The sequence below is a fragment of the Heterocephalus glaber genome, unplaced genomic scaffold (genome assembly GCF_053883595.1).
Source record: "Heterocephalus glaber isolate CG9 unplaced genomic scaffold, H.glaber_assembly_v1.0 deba00000621, whole genome shotgun sequence".
In the NCBI taxonomy this organism is placed as follows: domain Eukaryota; kingdom Metazoa; phylum Chordata; class Mammalia; order Rodentia; family Bathyergidae; genus Heterocephalus; species Heterocephalus glaber.
Window position 1 is genome coordinate 27431960 of NW_028258153.1, and position 21308 is coordinate 27453267.

The window sequence follows — 21308 nt, forward strand, 5'->3', positions numbered from 1 at the left end:
AGTGAACATTTTTTTCTTGAAGCATCTACTTCCTGGTTGGTTGATTGGCTTTTAAAGAATCAGAAACTCATATTTCATCTTTGATCTGAATTGGGAATTTCATTTTCAGTGGTAGATATACAAAAATCCATTTTCTGAGGACAGGTATATTCTTAATGGGCAGATCCAGCTATTGTTCATTGATTATTTTAGGATCAGATGACCTGTCAAAGAAGAAAATTAGGTTAAGATAGAAGAGAATTACTGTGCCATACACTAATCCAACATTTTACAAATACACACGAATATTTTTAGTTTTCCAAAGTAAACATTTCTTAATAAAACACTACAATTAATGTTTGATTGGAGGAAAGCTTTCTCTTTAGGATGACAAAATAAAATACAATTGAATTGAAGAATTCTTGGGGTGTACTGTCTCCCATGAGTTAAATGCAGAGGACTTGCTTTTATCCTCATGCCATTATTTCTTAAAGTGGACAATTTGAAAATATTCTGTAGATAATTCAGTGGATTTTAACATTTTACTAAAGATAAAATATAAGCAGAAAATAACTTACTAGCAATACCTTTCCATTTTCTATATAGACTTAGGATTTGTCCATATGTCAGTTGTGTATTGTTTTTAAAAAAAAGTTGTAATCACTTTTCCAAATACATAGTCCATAGTAATATTTGTTGTGTTGTTTTGAAATGCATTTGACATTTATTTTCCAAAGACTATTTGAACAAATTTTGATACCAGTACATACACCTTTTAGTTGTTTTGGTTGAGCATTTTTAGCATAGCAGCTGGGGAGCTTTGCTAATAAGTTAATTATAATTTCCTAAATATATCTTGTGGGTTTGGTTTTTTTTTTTGGTTTTTTTGGTTTTTGGGGTTGTTTTCTACCAGGAATGGAACTCAGGATCTTGCGCTTGCCAGGCAGGCACTGAGCACCACTGACCTAAATGCCTGGCCCAAATTCCTAAATATATCTGAACCAGAATTTATACTAATGTATCCCAAACTGTCATGATTATATTCATAACCATAAGCCATATTACCCCCCCCCCTTTTTTTTTGGTACTGGGATCAAACTCAGGACCTTGAGCTTGTGAGGTAGGCTCAGTGCCACTGAGCTAAATCCCTGGCCCCACCATATTACCTTTTTAAAACAGTGTTTCTGTTTTGCCAAAACCATCTTTAGCTGAGGGAAAGGCAGTTGAGAACCATCTTTTGTCATTATACATAGTAATGTAAATTATCATATTAAAAGCAAACATTTTGAGTTTCTCCAGATAGCCCTTTTATTACGGTCTCAGCTCTTCTGTGTGTGACTGTTAACAAGTAACCATGTGCCCAGGAGGATTGCCACTAAACAGTCCTTAAATTCTATTTTAATAGAAGCTTTAAAAAGATCTTCTTTGTACCCCACATTCATTCTGAGAGTCCCTCCAGGAGAGGAGTTCAGTGTGATTCAGGGAATCTAGACCTAAACTTAGTAACATTCCAGTGTTTACCTCTACCAAAAACTCAGGAGCCTTCATTCTGCGTGTGGAACCAAGAGCCTAGTATCATAGCCATAGGACCCTGTTGCTGAATATGACCACATCTTGCAGGTGAGGGGGTGGGTGTGAATGAGCTAGACCGTACCAGAGCTAGGATTTTCTCAATGCCAACTAAAGAACAGCTTTCCAACATGCGAAGCATCTGATCTTTGCTGGTAAGAAAGCCCAAGGACACAGTCATTGACTTAGTAGATGGCTATGGCAGAACTATAAATCTACTGATATATCATATATTACATGCAAAATATCTTTACATCTGCAGCTGGCAATGTGACCCTTTTGTCCTTTAAATTAACAGGCCCTGCTTATCCTACCCAGAGAGGTAGTAATGAAAGGACTAGAACAAAAATAAAATGCAGTACCATCCTCTTCCATGGTAGTTTTACTTTCTTTTCCAAGTTAAAGACTGAGCCTTAGGTTTTACTACCTACCACACATAGTGTAGATGTAGTATAACTTAAGAATGCTTTCAGAGGTTAACTCCACAGTCAAAAGGGTGAGTATACAACCAATTTCTCCATTTATAAATTTGCATTTCAAAGTCCTCTGCTATTACACTGCTTACACTTTTAAATTTGACTTTGTTGAAGAGATGGTGAAAGAAAACAACTTTTGCTAAGGTCTAATCCAAATTAACTTGATTCTCAAAAGTTGCTGCATGTGAATGAAAGTTTTTTAGGTTTAAATTGAAGATGTCCTTGGTTTCTTTTTTTTTTTTTAACCTGTAATCGTTATGAGGGAAATCAAGTGATCTGATTGGCTGTTAAAATTATGGACATGACCTTGAGTCCAATCATTAATTTCTTACTGAGCTCCTTTTAAATAACCATGTACATATTTTTAAAATTATTTTATAATGCCATGTAAATTAACAGTTGACAACTTTACAAACATTTTATTGTAACTTCAACTTGGATGGGAATTTACTAAGTCATAATTCACATGCAGGTGATTCATGTTCCTGGGTGGTAACCCACCAGTCAGATCACAGATTTCTCCATGAAGGTTTTGCTGACTGTGAAGGATGTCTGAGGCAATAGTCGTTGCATTTGGGATTTTCTTTTAAAATTTTTTGGGAGCAGACTGGTGCTTTGATTTTAATAAAAATTAACTTTGATGAATTTTTACTGTGAATACTTTACCACAACAGATTAATGGAAAAATTAATGAATATTTCAGTAGAATTTTATCTGGAGTCTTCCCTCTTTTCTTCCTTTGTGTGTTGCTGTAGAATCAATATGTGTAAAGTCAAGCTACTAATCTATAAATAGCAAATGGGGAAACACTTATTCTAACCCATGTATTTCATCAACCTTAAGTTTGTTTTTTTTTTAAAAAAAAGGGAAAATAGGAAGGAAAGAGTGATATATAATTTCAATTGATATTTTACCCCCGAAGGTAAGAGAACCAACTTTGCCATGGGAAATTCTGCTTGACTGGATCTCACTGTGGAAAGGAAGAGGAAGGCAGGGAGTGGAGAGATTTACAAGTCACTTGGAAAGTTTATCTGTGTTAAATACGCGTTTAAGGTTTGGAAAGTTTTTGTTTTGGGGTGTTTTTTTTGGTACGGGGGATCGAACTTGGGACCTTGTGCCTGCGAGGCAGGCAATGGAACCACTGAGCTAAATCCCCGGCCCTGGAGTTTTGATACTCGGAAATTATAACTACAATTTTTAAAAATCATTATTGGATATTTAATAGATCTTAATTTGGTGGGGACAACCTTTTATTCTACAATTTGGGGGAGAGGGGTACTGGGAATTATACTCAGGGCCTCCCACTTGCCAAACAGGTGCTGTGCTGCTGAGCTACATTCCTAGCCCTAAAATTAGTTTTAAAATAGAACAATCAAGTCCTAAAAACATGTCCATGGTAAGTACAAGTAAAACATACCAAAATTTCATCTTGATCCACTTTCTCTTGACTATTCTACTATCCTCTACCATGTGTCAGGAAACTTGGGATTGTGAATTCTTTGCCACTGTAATAATGTCTTTAATCTGAAAACAAGAGAGCCAGAAAACCCAGGAATCTTTCCATTACCAGTGACTAAAGCCCAGTCGTCCTTGCTTTGGGTAAGGACAGACTATAGAGATCAACCAGAGGTAAGCACTCCTTACTCTTGGGATGAGAAGGTACTAGCTGGAGAAGTGACATTTTCCTCAGAAAACCAGGCTGTTACAGGGACCATACTTTGACAGTGTTGCTAATATCTAATCTGTTTAGAGATTCATTGAGAATGTATTGGAAGCAGCCCAAAATAAGGGGTTTGGCATTCATACTACAGAAGGAATTTTTGCTGTTATAGACAGTGCTTTAGAGAGCCTTAAGATTCTTTTCTATATATGTATAAAATAGATTCAGACAGATTCAACCTCTATCCTATTATATAAAGCAAAATGTGATTATAGAGAAACCAGATATATTACTTTTTAATACCTCAACCAGTATTATCTTTTGATGCTCTAGAAAAAACAATCTAGAAACGCTCTTACAGGTAAGTGACTTAAATTTGTTGACTTCCATTTCTACTAATGACTAATACTGGTAAGTTTACTAAGCAACCCACATGAGTTATCAGGAGTTTGTCAAATTTGGTGTTGAATTAAAATTCTGATTGTAGTTTGCTATAATTAATGTAGTGTCATATCAGAAGCGACAGTGCTGGGCAGCATTTACAGTTCCTTGGGCCTGGAGATTCACATACTGAGTTCTGAAATCCAACCACTGGTTGACTGGTCTTTGATCAGTGGTAGCCTTTGATTTTAATTATAAATAACTGCAAGCTTCAGCTTTGGGATTTACATTTATGGTTTGTGGTGGGTTGTTTGGCTAACTCTACAAGTGTAGCCACAACATCTTTGCATCAAATATAATTTGGCTTAAAATTTTATAACTAGACTTAAAAATGGTTTTCCTCTTAGACAAATTCAGATTGCTTTTGTGCCTGAAAGTTAAGAATGTTTTAGACTTGTGACAGAGCCCGTATAAAATTCACAAAGCTTAAAATGCAGTTGTCCCTGTATATCCACAAGAACTTGCATAGATTCGACTGACCGGAAATATTTGGGAAAAATATGTCAAATCCTACATATAATTCAAATTATAAGTAGTAGAGATTAAACATCCATATAGGAAGATATGGCTAAGTTATATGCAAATTACCATTGTATGATGGACTTAAGCATGGAGGATTTGGATCTAAGCAGAGGTATAAACTTCTACACATGGTTCACTGATGGAACACTTCATTGGATTGTAGCTCAATTAGATTTTCATTGTAAAAGAAGGGTGAGTCAACCTTGATGTCCCTAACTTCAGCAGGCCTCTACATTGAACAGCAATGAGAAATAAAATGTCTTTCCTCAGCATGCCTATCCAGATAGGATACAGCGTGCAAGCTGTGTTGTCATGTATACAGAGCGGAAGCCTTGGCTTGCTGCATTCTTTAATTTTTTCACGTATGATAATCAGAAATCCCCTTCCAGTAAGGATTTTAGAGTAAAAATAGGGTATGTATTGGAAACAGTTTATTCACATCTTCTTGGTAATTATATAAGATGTACTAATTTCAGCATTTAAATTCTTTAGCATATTTAAATTCTGAAATTTAATAATTTTAATTTGAACTGAATGGCTGTTCTAGTTTGAAAGAGTTATTAATAGCAGCCTTGTTCTAAGCTACAAATCTCATGGGTGAATACCGGTATATGTTTTGTCTAAGATTTAATAGTTACTCATTGGTCTCATGAAAGAAAAGCCATCTTCTTCTAGCAGTATCCATTTATGTACCTCTCCAACCTTAAAGTGTATCTTACAAAAGTTTATATTGATCTTCCCCCTTGAGTGACAGTATGTTAACAGATACCCAGCTGTATTCCCATGTGCACCTTGATTCTTTTTAAATACATAAGTTTATTAACTGCCATGTAGCCTAGAGAAATACAATCAAGTTTTAATAATTGTGCTACAGCTCCATGAAGATAAAATTCATTTTTCTCCTCTGATCCAGCTTTACAGGTCTTCATTTAATTTGCTGGGGGGAAAAAAAAGTAATAGATCAGTAGAAGACTTTTAAAAGTGTTCATACTAACCTAACACTAGAAACAAAAGGTTCCTTAATAAAATTTGAGAAATTAAGATTCAGCACTTCTGTGTACCTGCAAATGCAATTGTAGTTTTATAATTTAGTTATTCTAGTCTAATACAGAGATTTAGAAAAATTCACATTATAAATACACAAAAGTTTTTAGGAGCTCACCAAAACGATCACTTTTCTTAGAATTGACATTACATTTAAAATAGTGACCAAGTTAATTTGTCCAGTCAAATAACTAGAGTACTATGTGTTGTTGGAGTTAAAACTTTGACATGTTCTTATTTTACAGTAAGTCCATGACTTATGAACATTAAAGTTGTGAACTTTTATACTGTATAAGGTTCAGTTTGTTGGCTTATGAACAAATCCATCTTAGAAATAGTTCTCCCAGAACAGAACTCATTCATAAGTTGGGGACTTGCTGTATATTGTTCGTGCTCAACACTGAGTTGTACGTGTTGAGTGTGTTCATAGTTACGTATTGAACCTACATGTTAAGCTTTAAAACCAAGCCCCAGTCAATGAAATGGAACTAGTCCTGTAGAAGTAAATAGGACTTGAATTAGAAATCTGTAAGCCCCATTTCTTGTATGTATTGCTACTTATAATTCTGTACTTAAAACACTGTGGAAAATTGGAAAGAGATAGAAAACTAGAATAAGACTGAACACCTTTTACATACCAGCATTCCTTTTACAAATTATTCAACTTCCTTGTGTCCTATTTTATTCATTTATATAAAAGATATGGTACACGCCCTTTTAATCTTCAATGAGTCAATTCAGTGTCTGACTTAAAGCGCATTCCAACGATGGGTCACCTTCTAAAGAAAGGAACTAAAAGCCCTAAGTCGATAATTACATGACAGCTCACCTAAAGTGTGATTAAACAAGCAAGAGAAAAAGTAGAGACCTGTTTAAGCCACCTGGGGTTTTTTTTTTCCTATGCAATAGTGCTTTTCTAATTTTAGTATATGTGCCGCCGAAGCAAGCACTCAATAGTGCTTTTCTTGTGTGACAAAACATCTGTCTCAAGAAAATTGTCTATAGCTTACTAGTAGGATAGAGGAGACAGGGCAACAGCCCAGAATCAACTATTTACCTGAGTTATTCTTCCCCAGTCACCTACTGTTGTGTTCCAACCATAAGCTTTAAGGCAGGAAAATATTATTAAGATAGCTGTTCTAAATCCAATTATAAGGGCAGAGGACTAGGACGGCCTTCTCTCTCACTTTTGCCATAGTGAATGCTTTTGGGGCAGTGTTTATGTGACCAGTCTGTAACTGCTATAATGGATAGCAGCTGGTGTCACACTGAAGCCTTTGACTCCACTCTTACCAAAGTTACTGGGGGAACAGAGGATGGACCAAAGTCTGAGTGACCCTAAGAGCAATGCTTAAGTCCTGATAGGAAAGTGGGAAGAGTAAAGAGCTGGAGCCTCAAAAACTGCCATTCATCTTGGTCCCTGTTAGTAAAGCTACAACTTTGATAGGAAAACATGTGAAGCTATTAGACCTCTGTTCCTCATAGGTAATATATGCAAGAAAGACCAGAGACCTAGTTTTTCTTTTGTAACCCGCTAAGTGTTATGTCTGCTTAAAAGAAAGAATGTTAGTTGAGAGCCCTTAAGAGGTTCCCATACCACTTACCTGTAGAGCCCGTCCTTTGGTCTCGATGGGAAGAGTAAATGCAGAAATGGCGCCCACAACACAGACAGATGAGAAAAGACACAGTGCTCCCAAGATTGATGCGCTCATAAGAACCTATAGGTCACAGGAGAATGACTCAATTCATTGTGTCCCGAACACCTCTATGGATCTTTTGTATCAAACAGTAAGGATTCACTTTGCAAATCCCAGTTCTATAAGGTATGAATTCCTGACATTGATTTACTTGGGGCAAACTGATGTACGAATCCTGTGTGACTGCCATTAGTATGCACTGGCCAGTTTAGACTTCTCTGTACCTACCTGCCAGGTATCTCTAGAACAAATTTCAGTACCTAGCAGAAACTAGAGATCACCTGTTTTTCTACCCCTTAATGCCAGTTCCCTTGTTTAATATCTAGCCTCACCTGGTGGCTCACCTCTGCCAGTCCGTTGCCTGCCTTCAGTTCTGATGGGATGAAACAAGTTGTTTGGAAGAGATGTCATTCCAGAATCTGGAAAGATTACTAATGTATCTTGTTTTTCACTGTGTGACACTTGGGGCTTCCTATTTGGTATTCATTTTTCCACAGTAATAATGGGTTTCTTTCAACCTATCTACATCTTTTGGCCCAGATATTTTTACTCTGAGAATAGCTAATACTTCACTTTCTCCAGGACTGTGTCCAAGCTTGGCAAATAGGCACTTGGTAGTTGTCAATTAGTCTTTGGTTCTTTGAGACAGGGTCTCCTCACTATGTAGTTCAAGCTGGCCTCAAACTCGCCTCAGCCTCCTGAGTACTGGGATTGCAGTCATGCACCACTAAGCCTGGCTTCTGTCATTTTTTGGTACTGGGGATAGAGCTCAGGACCTTGCACTTAGGCAGGTGTGGTGCCACTGAGCTAAATACCCAGCCCTGTCAACTTATCTTAAAAAGCAGTTAACTCTGAAGTGATTTAGGGACACCACGGCTCTCTAGAGTCAGAATATTGCAATTTGGAAGGAAGCAGAAACTATCTGGTCTGATCCAACCCCTTACTTTGCAGAGGAGCCTACACTAAGTGACTTGTCTCAGTAATTATTACCCAGATTCGCATACAGATGCTTGACAACCAGGTTAGCATTACTGCCATTTAGATTCCCTAAAAACACCCATTTGGGGAGCCAACTGCCTTCTAAAATGGTAAATCCACTTACTCAAGCAGAACCTGTAATACTAACTTCACTAATTATTTGTAGTTGACCTAGCAAATGATAGATACTATTCTGATTTGTCTCCCAAAATATAACTTTCCCTAAACCAGAGTTTGTTTTGTATGTTGACAGAAATTTGGGAAACTAGGCTTAGAAAAAGGATAGAAACCAAGAGAGGCCAGCCAGTTGAATTATGATCAAATCATGCCAAAAATAGAATGTAGACCTAGATTGCTGCCGCTGCCTTCTCTGCAATTGGACCCCAGAATTCCCAACCACAAGAATGAATGCTCATCTTCACAATCTTCACCAGTTTCAAAATAAAATTTATTTTAAAAAATAAAGTGATTCTTCAAAACTGAAAAAAACAAACCAAAAAAACCCAAAAGTCCTAGGTGGCTTGAGACCCTGATGCTTGAGTTTGGGTCACATAACTCTTCTACCACCCAGAGATGGTAACTGCCTATTTTTGGCTTTCCTGGGATACCCGGCTCCACTCCATACCAAGTCTAGTAGTCAGTTATCTTATTACTGAATATTGTCCAATAAATCCTGCCTGAGTTACCAAACTCAATTTCTGTTGTTTGCAAGTAGGACTTTTAAGTAATACCTGGCTGTAAACATCAGTTGACAGTGTAACTTAATGATAGAAACCATGCTTACAATGCACAACACCTGGGTTTAATCTCCAGAACCACAAAAAAAGCCAGATATGGTAGCATACACCGTCATTTTAGTGCTCGGAGGCTGAGGCAGGAAGCAGTATGTACTACAACAGTGAGACCCTGTCTCAGAATAATAAATCACCTGGGAGTTTTGACAGAATGAATGTTTGCAGGGACCACTCCAGATTTCACTATCAAAATGAAAGAGGTCTTCATTTAAAAAAAGTAGCTCAGACCAGGGATGACTGATTGACCCTTTAGTCATCATGTAATGCTGTCATTATATGATGACTAAAGGGTCAGTCAACCAAGAAGACAGCAATCCTCAAACTAAAACTCCAAAGTTCACTCACCTAGAACTGAAAAGAGCAAGTCCACATATAGTTGGAAACTAATATCCTCAACTCTCTAATGGAACTACTAGACAGCAAGTCAGAGAAGAACTTTCTGACACCATCAGCAGTATCAGCAAATAGGATATAATTGACATTTGCAGAACAGTTCACCCATCATCAAAATACATCTTTTCCAGTGCTCGTGGAACATTCACCAAATTAAACCATATTGAGGGCCATAAAATTAAACTCAGTTGTTCAAAACAATTGAAATCATAGAATGTTTTCTAGCTAAAATGCTGTCTCGAAACAGCAAGTTAACAGCAAAATATTCAAACATTTCTAAAGCTACAGGTCAAGTCTCAAGAAAATATTTTTAAATACATTGGAATAGAAACATTAAATTTGTGAGACACAGATAACAGGAACAAGAATAAGATACTTAGGAAGAAGTAGAAATGTGTACAAAAATCAAAATTATAATATTTTTACTTCTGAGTTTTAGGGCCAGGGATTTAACTCAGTGTCACAGCGCCTGCCTGGGAAGCATGAGATCCTGAGTTCGATCCCTGGTACCAAAAAAAAATTGAGTCTTGCAAAAATATAATTCTCACCAAAGTAATTAATTCTAATGGAAATCAAAATCCTAGTAGGACTTTTGGAATCAATTTGAGAATACAATTGATTCTAAGGTTGATATGGAAAAAAAACATAAGAAATATGAGGAAACCCGAAAATCATGGGGTGGGGAAGTCTAGGGGGGTTTTATTACCTTAATCATTTTATAAGAATCATTTAACACAAATTTACAAGTCCTTATTGTAATGTTGGTGCCAGAGTAGATTAATAAAACAGTAAGTCACAAAAATATATCCACATTCTCTATGGAAATTTGGTTATATTATGATAGGGACATACTAAGTCAGCTGAGGGAAGGCCAACAAAAGGCAATAAATAGCCTGAGAAAAATCAGCTAGAAAATCAGCTTTGCTGCTTTTGAAAGCTAGATGCTTACCTCAGTCTTTTATTATTAAATTCTTTTATTGGTACATTGTAGGTATACAACACAATTACATTTCTCATTGGGAATTGTACCTTTACATAATGCATCTTGGTTATTTTTTCCCCATTCCTAGCCCTCCCTTCATGCCCTCCACCCTTCCCTATTTACAAAGACTTTATTTCCATTTTTTCCATTTCTCATCATTTTTCCTTTCCCCTGCCCCTCCCACTACCCCTACCCCTTTGGACCTTTTCTTCCTATTACATTATCAATTATTCATTCTAATCATTGGTACATTTTAGGTATACAATACAATGACATTCATCATTGGAAATTTGCACCTTTACATAGTCTTTCTTGGTTCTTATTTTTCACCCTTGCCCAGCCCTCCCTTCAACCCCTCCATTCCTGTGTACAAAGATTTTATTCCCATTTTTCCATTTTCTCATATTAATCCCATTCCCTTCTATCCTTTCCCCTAGCCCTCCCACTTCCTTCCCCTTTGCCCCTTTTCTTCCTGTTTCACATTATCTATTATACATTTAGTCCTTATTTACACTTTCAGTTTCTCACACCAGAGAAACTATTCGGTATTTATTCATGTGGGTCCTATTTATTTCACTTAAGAGCATTGCCTCAATGTGCATCCATTTAGCTATAATTTAATTTCTCATTTTTTATGGCGTAGTACTCCATTTTATTAAAAAACCCCACATTTTCTTTATCCAATCTCCAGTTGATGGGCATTTGGGCTGTTTCCAAGTTTTAGCTATTACAAACTGTGCTATGAACATGGGTGCACATATATCACTGTGGTATGATTCTTTTAATTCTTTGGGGAAGATCCCCAGCAGTGGAATAGCAGGGTCAAATGGGACTTCCAGTCCTAGTTCTTTGAGGTATCTCCATACTGATTTCCACAGTGGTTGCACCAGTCTACACTCCCACCAGCAGTGGAGCAGGGTTCCTCTTTCCCCACAGCCCTGCCAGCATTGGTTATTGGTTGATTTCATGATAGCAGCCATTCTTTCTGAAGTGGAATCTCAGCATTGTTTTCATTTGCATCTCTCAAATGACCAGTGATGTTGAACATTTTTTCATGTATTTGCTATTTCTACTTCTTTGTCTGAGAAATGTCTGTTCATTTCAGATGCCCATTTTTGAATTGGGTCTTTAAATTTGGGAGGTCTGATCTTTTTAATTTCTTTATAGATTCGAGATAGACCTTTGTCTGAGGAAAAGGTGAAGATTTTTTCCCACATTGTGGGTTGTCTCTTCACACTGCTGGTGGTTTCTCTTGCTGTGCAGAATCCTTTTAATAAGAAGAGATCCCATTTGTTGTTTGTGCTAGTTCACGGGCAACTGAGGTTTTGTTCACAAAATCTTTTCCTACACTGATGTCTTCAAGGGTTCTACCTAACCTCTGTTCCAACTGGTTCAGAGTTTCTATTTTAATATTTAGATCTTTAATCCATTTTGATTTTAGTTTAGTGCATGGTGAGAGATACAGGTCTAGTCTTAATCTTTGGCAAGTTGAAGCCCAATTTTTCCAGCACCATTTATTAAAGAAGCTATCTTTCCTCCAGTGAGGGTGTTTGGCTCCTTTGTCGAAGATGAGATGGCTGAGTGTGTCTGGCATTGTTTCTACATCTTCTAATCTGTTCCACTGGTCCTCAGGTCTGTTTCTTTGCCAGTACCATGCTCTTTTTATCACAGTAGCTTTGTAGTATAGTTGCAGGTTGGGGATTGTGATACCCCCTGCCATGTCTCTGTTACCTAGAATTGCTTTTGCTATTCTGGGTCTCTTCTTGTTCCAAATGAATTTTTGGATTGTTTTCTCAAGGTCCATGAAGTATGCTGCTGGGATCTCAATTGGAATTGCATTAAATCTATATAGCAGTTTTGGAAGTATGGCCATTTTCACTATATTAATCCTTCCTACCCAGGAGCAGGGGATGTCTGTCCATTTTCTGATATCCTCTTCAATCTCTCTTTTCAGAGTGCCATAGTTTTCAGAGAAGAGGTCTTTGATTTCTTTTCTTAGGATGATTCCTAGGTATTTCAGGTTTTTGGATGCTATTGTGAAAGGAATTATTTGCCCTATTTCTCTCTCAGTGAGTCTGTCATTGGTATAGAGGAAAGCTATTGATTTTTGTGTGTTGACCTTGTAACCAGCTACTTGACTGAATTTGGTTATTAAGTCTAGAAGACTTTTGGTGGAGTTCTTGGGGTCTTCTATATAGAGCATCATGTCATCTGCAAAGAATGACAATTTGACTTCTTCATTTCCTATCTTTATTCCTTTTATTTCTTTCTCTTGTCTAATTGCCATGGCTGTTTCCAGAACTATATTGAACAAGAGTGGTGATAGTGGACATCCTTGTCTTTTTCCTGATTTTAGTGTGAAGGATTTCAGTTTTTGACCATTTAGTATGATATTGGCTGTTGGTTTTTCATAGATGGCTTTTATCAGTTTGAGGTAGAGACCATCTATTCCAATTTTTTGTAGGGTTTTTATCATAAATGCATGTTAGATTTTGTCAAATGCTTTTTCTGTGTCTATGGAGATAATCATATGGTTTTTGTCCTTGGCTCTATTGATATAGTGTATTACATTGATTGATTTGCATATATTGAACCATCCCTGCATCCCTGGGATGAATCCCACTTGATCAGGGTGTATGATCTTCTTGATGATCTTCTGCATTCTGTTTGCCAGTATCTTATTAAGGAGTTTTGCATCTATGTTCATTAGTGAGATTGGCCTATAGTTCTCTTTTTCAGTTGAGTCTTTCTCTGCTTTGGGGATCAAGGTGATGCTTGCTTCCATGAATGAATTTGGGAGTATTGCTTCCCTTTCAATTTCATTGAAGAGTTTAAACAGTAGTGGCAGCAGTCCCTCTCTAAATGTCTTGTAGAATTCAGCAGTGAAGCCATCAGGGCCTGGGCTTTTCTTAGTTGATAAGTTTTTAATTACATTTTCAATTTCATTGGTTGATATTGGGTTGTTCAGAATTTTTAGGTCTTCATTCAACTTTGGTAATTCATATGTATCTAGGAATCTGTCCATTTCTTCTGTGTTGTCCATCTTATTGGCATATAGGTTCTGGAAGTAGGTATTGATGATCCTCTGGATTTCTGCTGGGTCTGTTGTCATTTCACCCTTTTCATTCCTAATTGCATGGATTTGGGCCTTTTCTTTCCTTTTTCTGACAAGGTTGGCTAAAGGTTTGTCAATTTTGTTGATTCTTTTGAAGAACCAACTCTTGGCTTCATTGATTTTTTTGTATCATTCTCTTAGTCTCCATTGCATTGATTTCTCCTCTGATCTTTATAATTTTCTCCCTTGTATGAGCTTTGGGGTTGTCCTGCTCTTTTTCTAGAAGCTTGAGGTGCAGCATCAGGTTGTTTAATTGGGCTCATTCTGTTTTCCTAATATGCATATTCATTGCTATGAATTTCCCTCGTAAGACTGCTTTGTGTCCCATAGATTCTGATATGTTGTATTGTCCTTATCATTTAATTGAAGGAACTGTCTGATTTCTTAATTTCCTCTGTGACCCTTTGGTTATTCAGAAGTGTGTTGTTCAATTTCCACGTGTTTATGAAATTGTTCCAGTTTCTTTTGCTATAGATCTCCAATTTCATCCCACTATGGTCTGATAATATACAGGGGATAACTTCAATTCCTTTGCACTTACTTTAAGTATGTGTGAGTATGTGTGAGTATGTGGTCTGTTTTGGAGAATGACCCATGTGCAGCTGAGAAGAATGTGTATTCTGATTTTGTTTGGTGGAAGACTCTGTAAACATCTGTTAAGTTTATTTGTTCAAGAGTTCGATTGAGTTCTAGTATTACTTATTTTTTGTCTAGTTGATCTATTTGTGACAGTGGGGTGTTGAGGTCCCCCACTACAATTGTATTAGTGCATATATGACTTTTCATGTCCATTAGTATTTGTTTTATATAGTTGGGCACACTAGTGTTTGGTGCATAGATATTTATGATTGTCATCTCTTCCTCTTGGATTCTTCCCTTTACAAGGATGTAATGTCCTTCTTTGTCTCTCTTAATCAGTGGTTTGAAATCTACTTGATCTGCAAAGAGGATAGCTACTCCTGCTTTTTTTCAGGTTCCTGTTGCATGGAGTATTGTTTTCCACCCTTTAACTTTCAGTCTGTTTCTTTTTGAATTGTGTTTCTTGTATGCAGCATATTGTTGGATTTTGCTTCTTGACCCATTCTGCCAGGCTATTTCTTTTGATTGGTGAATTGAGACCATTAACATTGATGGTTATAACTGAAACATACTGACTTGTCATTGCCATGACTTTTTTTGTTGGGTTCTCCCCCTTTCCATTTAATTTCTTGTCATGCCAGATGGGTTCATTCTGCTTTGCTTCCTGGGGTTGTGATCCTCAGTGTCTGTTCCTAGGATATTGTGTAAAATTCTTTGGAGTGCTGGTTTGGTATTCACAAAGTTCCTAAGGTGCTCTTTGTCATCAAAGTGTCTTATTTCTCCATCAATTTTGAAAGATAATTTTGCAGGGTACATCAATCTGGGTTGGAGGCTGTTTTCTTTTAGGGCTTGGAATATGTCACTCCAAGCTCTTCTTGCCTTGATGGCTTGTGTTGAGAAGTCTGCTGTGATTCTGATGCACTTTCCTTTGTATGTGATTTGTTCCTTTTTCTGCTTGTAGAACTTTGTTCTTCTGTTGAGTTTCTGTAATCTTAACAATTGTAATAACAATATGCTTATGTGTAGATTTTTTTTGATCAAGGCTATTTGGAGTCCTATATGCCTCACTTATCTGTATGTCAAGCTCTTTTCCTCTGCTAGGGAAGTTTTCTGCCATTATTTCTGTGAAGAGATTTTTTTATGTTATCTCCGCTCTCTCCTGTTTCTTCATTGAGCCCAATCAGTCTTATGTTATTCTTCTTTGCATCATCTAGCAGCTGCTGGATTGATTTCTCATGTTCCCTTATAATTTTGAAGCAATTTTTCTTTTCCTGGTCACTAATTGCAATCTTATCTTCTATATCTGAAATTCTGTCCTCTCATTGTCTTATTCTTCTGTGTAGACTTTCAATGGAGTTTTTCATGTCCTGGAAATCTATTTGCATCTATTTTATGGATTCCATTTGTTTCTTCTGTTGGGATTCCATCATGTTCCTGAGCTCCTCTCTAGATTTATTAATCATTTCTTGCACTAGGGGCACAATTTCTCCTCTTATGTGAGAAATTATTTCTGATTTCATTTTTTCCAGATCCCCTTTTGTTGCCAGTTCAGTGGGTCCAGGTAGTTGAGTATCAGAGTGTTCCATCTCATTTCCCCCTGGGGTTGCTGTAGGTGATCTGGAAGTCTGGTTTTGAGACTTATTTACACCTTTTCTCATTTTAACTGCGGGGTGGTGGGGGTGGGGGTGGCGCCCGCTCGGATTTCCTCTGATCTGGGAGAAGTGAGACGGGCTGGGAGCAGCAGGAGAGATGGTGACCCAAAAGCCCTTTCCTGTGGGCTGGGAGCAGCGGGAGGGATGGTGGCCAGGAAGCCCCTTCCTCTGGACCAGGAGAGGTGGGACGGCGGCTCAGAAGCCCCTACCTCTGGGCCAGGAGCAGCGGGACTCAGTAACGTGGTCTATTGGTCCGGTGTCCTCTGCATCTTTGTAGTGTGGAACCAGGTGGCTGGCCTGTCTGCAGCGGGGTGATTCGGCGTGTTCCGCGAGACTGGTGACCTCGGTAGGGCGTGGGCAGACCTGCCTGCCTGCAGCGGGGTGATTCGGTGTCTCACCTCAGTCTTGATAGGTAAATACACTGTGACTAGATCAAAGAATGTTTCGTCTAAAAAGCCTTTGGGGCCAGGGATTTAGCTCAGTGGTGCTGCTGCCTGCCTGGAAAGTGCAAGGTACTGAGCTCGATCCCTGGTACAAAAAAAAAAGCCTTTGGACTTTCAATGTTTCACAAATGAACAAATGGGTAATTGCACCATTCAAGCATGACACGTCTTAAGTGGAAAAACCAGTAAGTTGATTATATACACCCAGTATATATTTATAACTATATATATACTTAAAACTTGCTAGTAAAACCAGAAGGCAAAAAAACATATCTGTTGTGCAATAACGCCTAAATAGCCTCTGGGAAAATAGCAAATCACATAAGCAATTTTACAAAAGGTGGATAGTGAAAGATTCTCAGCTTTACTAATAATGAACAAAGTCCAAGTGAAGATAAGATGTATTTTACTATCTACCAGACTGATAAAGTTTTAAAAGCTTGCTCTCCCTTTGATAATGAAGAGAAACCGAGAAACTTGTTTGGGAATACATTCAGGCATGTTAAAGACCTTTTTCATTGAGCACATACAAATGGCCAAGAGTGCTCATCATCACTAACTTTGAATGCAAAACCAAACCACAAGGAGTGGCCATTTCTCACCAGTTAGGATAGCTATTCTCAAAACAGCAGAGGGCTGGGTGTGTGGCTCAGTTGTACAATACTTGCCTGGCAGGTACAAAGCCCTGGTTTCAGTCCCCAACACTGGGGGAAAAGATGTTGATGTAGACAAAAAAAGCAACCTTTACACACTGGTTGGGAGTATGGACTGATGCGGTCATTATACAAAACAGTACATAAGTTCCTTAGCCTACCCAAAAAAATGAGGATATCACATAATGAGTATAAATATAAAAAGTTTCACAAAAATGTGGTACTGGGGATAGAACCCCCAGCTGTTTGCTTTTTTGAGAATAGCTATTTTAAGTGGTGAGAGATGGCCTCTCCTTGTGGCTACAATCAGTTGGCTTTAAACACTTTTTCACCCAAAAATTACCCAACAGACTTTTCCTACAAAATTTGGCTTCTCAGACATAGTCTAGAGTCTCCCTTACTATATCTCCCATGTGTTTCCTATTCCTTTCTTCGCCATATCAATACAGTATCTTTTCCTATTTTCTAGCTTTCCCATAGCTAGAAAATTGTTTGTCCCTTTTTTAAACTCCATTAAGATATAACTTTAAAGAATCTAGACACAACGCAGCAGTGTCTAGAACATAAGAGCTCAATGACCATATTAAAAGATTTAAATAGTGTTACATGTTGCTAGCTGTGTTGTGCAGGCCTTCAGCATCCCATTGCTTGTGAACAGTGGAGAGAAGTAAACAAAAATTTACTCATTACTGAGGCAATGACTGTTGAATCATGGCACATCCATGCAACGGAAACCTATGCCCCTAAAGAATGAGTTTGATCTCATATTGACATAGTGTTATGAGAAGAGCATTTCCAGTGGCAATATGTACCTAATAGAGGTGTGCATGTTTACACAGTTACATCGTTAATCACACAGGTGGAGATAATAGGGTAAGGTGGAGTCTGACACTGCTTGGTGTTTGCTTCGTAGTGAGCTCCAGGCCATTTCCCGGGTTTTGCCTAATCTTTCCGACCTGCTTGAGAGGACTTCTCTGCTCTCTGGAGACCGCAATTATTTAAGAAGCCTCTTTCATACCCTCTGGGAAGGACAGGGCATCACCTGTCTCAAGATTCAAATCACATTCAAGGGCAAGGTCTATCTCCCTCTGTGGTGACCATAAAATGTAGATATGAAGATATTTCTGATATACAGCTATATGCATACAGTAAAGTCTATACATACATATATACAAACATAAACCTACATATACAAATGTTACTGGTACTCAGACACAACATATGCATTGAAAAGCACCAGGAAAAATATGCTCAAAACTACTAACTGGTTATCTGATGACAATTACTGGAAAATTTTTTCCTTTCTTAATTATATATTTCTGTATTTGAAATTTTACAACTAGTATATTTATATTCAGAAAAAAATTTGTAATGATTATAAATCTTGTTAATATAAAATGAGAAACAGTGAACTACTAGTTCAAAGTTTAAAAAGCTAATCTTAAATTACTGCAACAGAACGTCTTCCCAAAAAATGTTAGGAAAAAAACAGGTCCAGTTGATAAAGAAGTACTTTAGAGAACTAAAGCCCACCTATAAGCAAAAGTGAAAAAATTAAGAAATTAATAGTGAAATATCAGTGTGGAATGCAAATCTAATCCAAGCACTCTGGAGGCTGAGGCTGGAGGACATTGAGCTCCAGGCCACGTGGGCTACATAGCAAGTTCAAGCACAGCCCAGACTATGTAAGACCCTGTCTCTAGAAAACCAAAACAAAAAAATGAAACCATCACTAACAAAGGAAGTAAAAAGATTAAAAGAATGCTTCCCACAGATAATCGCTAGTAAATTTGAACAGAGTAGCCAATAAAAAATTCCCTGACATTTACTCAGAAAAAACCCAAGGAAAGATCTCATGAGAATGGCTAAAGAAATACAGTACATTCTCCACAGTGAAAACAGGATTCACTCACCTTCCCTTTCCCTCTCATGTCCAAGGAACATAATCCAGTAAAAGAAGCCTCCCCATGTCTTTTTTAATGAAACTAACTTGAAAACAGTTCTAGAAGTGAACATAAACAAAAATCACCATTTCATGTGTGAGTATTGATTTAAAAAGTGTAGATTAGGGCTGGGGATTTAGCTCAGTGGTTTCGCCGCCTGCTGTGCAAGCGCAAAGATCCGAGTTTGATCCCCAGTACCAAAAAAAAAAGTATAGATTAAAATCCTGGCAAGTTGAACTCAGTGGTTTGCTAGAAAAGTAAGGTTTAAGTGGCAGCCTTCACTGGCACGATGGCCAAGGGCTCTCTGCCTGCCGCTGCTTCCTCTTCCACTCACCTTGCCAAGAGTTTCCAATCTTTATATATGTAATTATTCCAGTTTGACCTCTGCTTTTCCAAGGACCCAAACTCAATAAGATATTTCAATAAACTATTTGTGAACTAATATTTTTTAAAATTAGATTTCTATATACAAAAACAGAAACATCTATTCAAAATGTTCACTATATGTCCAGCACTTTGTAGGATCCAGGAATACAGAAGTTAGCAAACTACATAGATCTTGGTCCACAGGTGCCTCGAACCAACCCCACCCAAATTCAGATGTTGAAGCCCTAAGCCCCATGTTATGGTGTGAGAATGGGCCTCTGGGAAGTGCAGTAATGAGGGTTGGATGTCATGATGACCAGTCCACCATGATGAGATCAGTGCCAGTGTAAGAGGAGACACCAAAGCTTGCTCTCCACCATGTGAGGCACAGTGAGAAGGGATCACCAACAAGCGAAAAGAGAAGCTCCACCAGAGCCCGACCCTCCTGCCTCCCTGATCTTAGACTGCCAGCCTCTGAATAATATATATCTGTGAGCCACACAGTCTGGGATTTTGTTACAGCAGCCACAGCATCTCACTGGTAAAGCCCTGTAAACCATGTTGAGGATTTTGGTCTTCATGAGAAGGGAGGAGATAAAAGGTTATTTACACAAGAATAATACATAGATCTGCAGGAGAATGAGATGATGAGGATGAGAATATGCAGGCCGTGACTGGTTAGTATGCCGTGGTAGCAGTCCAGGAAAGAATGATGGTAGTTTGAACCGGGGTGCTTCTAGTGGCAGAAAAAGTGCTGAGGTGAATGATGATGCATGTTGTGTTAGGTTAAATCCACAGGGTTTGGGGGTTGAGCCTGAAGAGAGAAAGGAGAGGGGTGACTCCCGGGAGGAACCAGGATGTCATTTACCAGTGGTAACTGGGAAAGGAGTGGGTTTGAGAGAAACATCAGAAATTGAATTTCAGGCATGCTGGACTTCAGGTGCTTCTGAGACACCCAAGTGGCAGTGTTGGAAGGAATTCAATGGATCTAGAGTTCAGAGTTGTGATCATGTAGGTGGTCCTTAAACTCAAAAGTGATCGATACACCTAAGTACAGGAAGATAAGGGGCTAACACGGAGCAGTCAGAATTCCCCAAATTATAGAAACAGTAGAGGGCCGGGGATTTAGCTCAGTGGTTCTGCCGCCTGCCTCAAAATCACAAGGTCCTGAGTTCAATCCCCAGTACAAAAAATAAAAAATTTTTTTTAATAAAATGGGTAGGGAGTTGGGGATGTAGCTCAGTGCAAACGCCCTAAAAAAAACAAAGAATTGAAAAATGGGCAAGTACTTAGGTAGGAAAGCTAAAACAAAGGTGAAATAAACATGAAAACATTGAATTTTATTCCTGAATAAAAGAAACTAATTAGAGTAACAAAGAGCTGTTATTTATTGCCAGTGAGACTGGCAAAGACAAGCGGGATGGGAGCACAGAATGGCAGAAAGCGAACCCTGACCACCAGACCTATGTCTAGGAATGTGTCCTAAGGAGATGATGTACTTGCCTGTAAAGTGAGGCTAAGGCAGGAGGGTTACTGCATTCGAGGCCAGCCTGAACTATATTGTTGAGTTCAAGGCCAGCCTGAGCTGCATATTGAGATCCTGTCTCAAAAAGATACAAGCACAAAAATACTAAATAGAGAATTAAGTCACCAAAGAGTAACTTTTTTTTTTTGCTTTTTGAGACAAGGTCTCGCTATGTAGTTCAGGCTGGCCTCAAACTCACAGTGATCCTCCTGCTTCAGCCTCCCCAGTGCTGGGATTACAGGTGTGCGCTGTGACACCTGCTCTGAAGAGTAACTTTTAGATCTCTCTCTCAAATATTTTTCAACATTAAACAGGACCTTTTATATTTGTGGACATGAAAAATGTCTGCAACATATTGAGTGCCAAAAAAGTAGATGAATTATCATATTTGGGTAAAATGTATATGTATAGTTATACTCATGTAGATACACATTAAAAGAACTTCATCAAAATCTTAGTAAAACTTTCACTTTGTCTGGGCTGGGGATTTAGCTCAG

General features: G+C 38.0%; 1 protein-coding gene across 12 annotated transcripts in view; it reads right to left on the reverse strand.

Moving 5' to 3' along the window:
- Positions 1-5443: 5443 nt before the first annotated feature.
- The window catches only part of Svopl (SVOP like), a 57874-nt gene continuing 42009 nt past the window's right edge, over positions 5444-21308 (reverse strand). For 11 of the 12 annotated variants that reach the window (XM_021263658.2, XM_087205909.1, XM_021263657.2 and 8 more), the window contains 2 exons: positions 7296-7409; positions 5444-5584 (listed from right to left, as the gene is read on the reverse strand). In XM_021263658.2, the coding sequence (XP_021119317.1) occupies positions 5573-5584; positions 7296-7409 (126 nt within the window). In that variant the 3' untranslated portion in view covers positions 5444-5572. Of the gene's footprint in view, positions 5585-7271; positions 7410-21308 lie in introns of those variants that run through there. The other variant, XM_087205908.1, reaches the window with a different exon arrangement.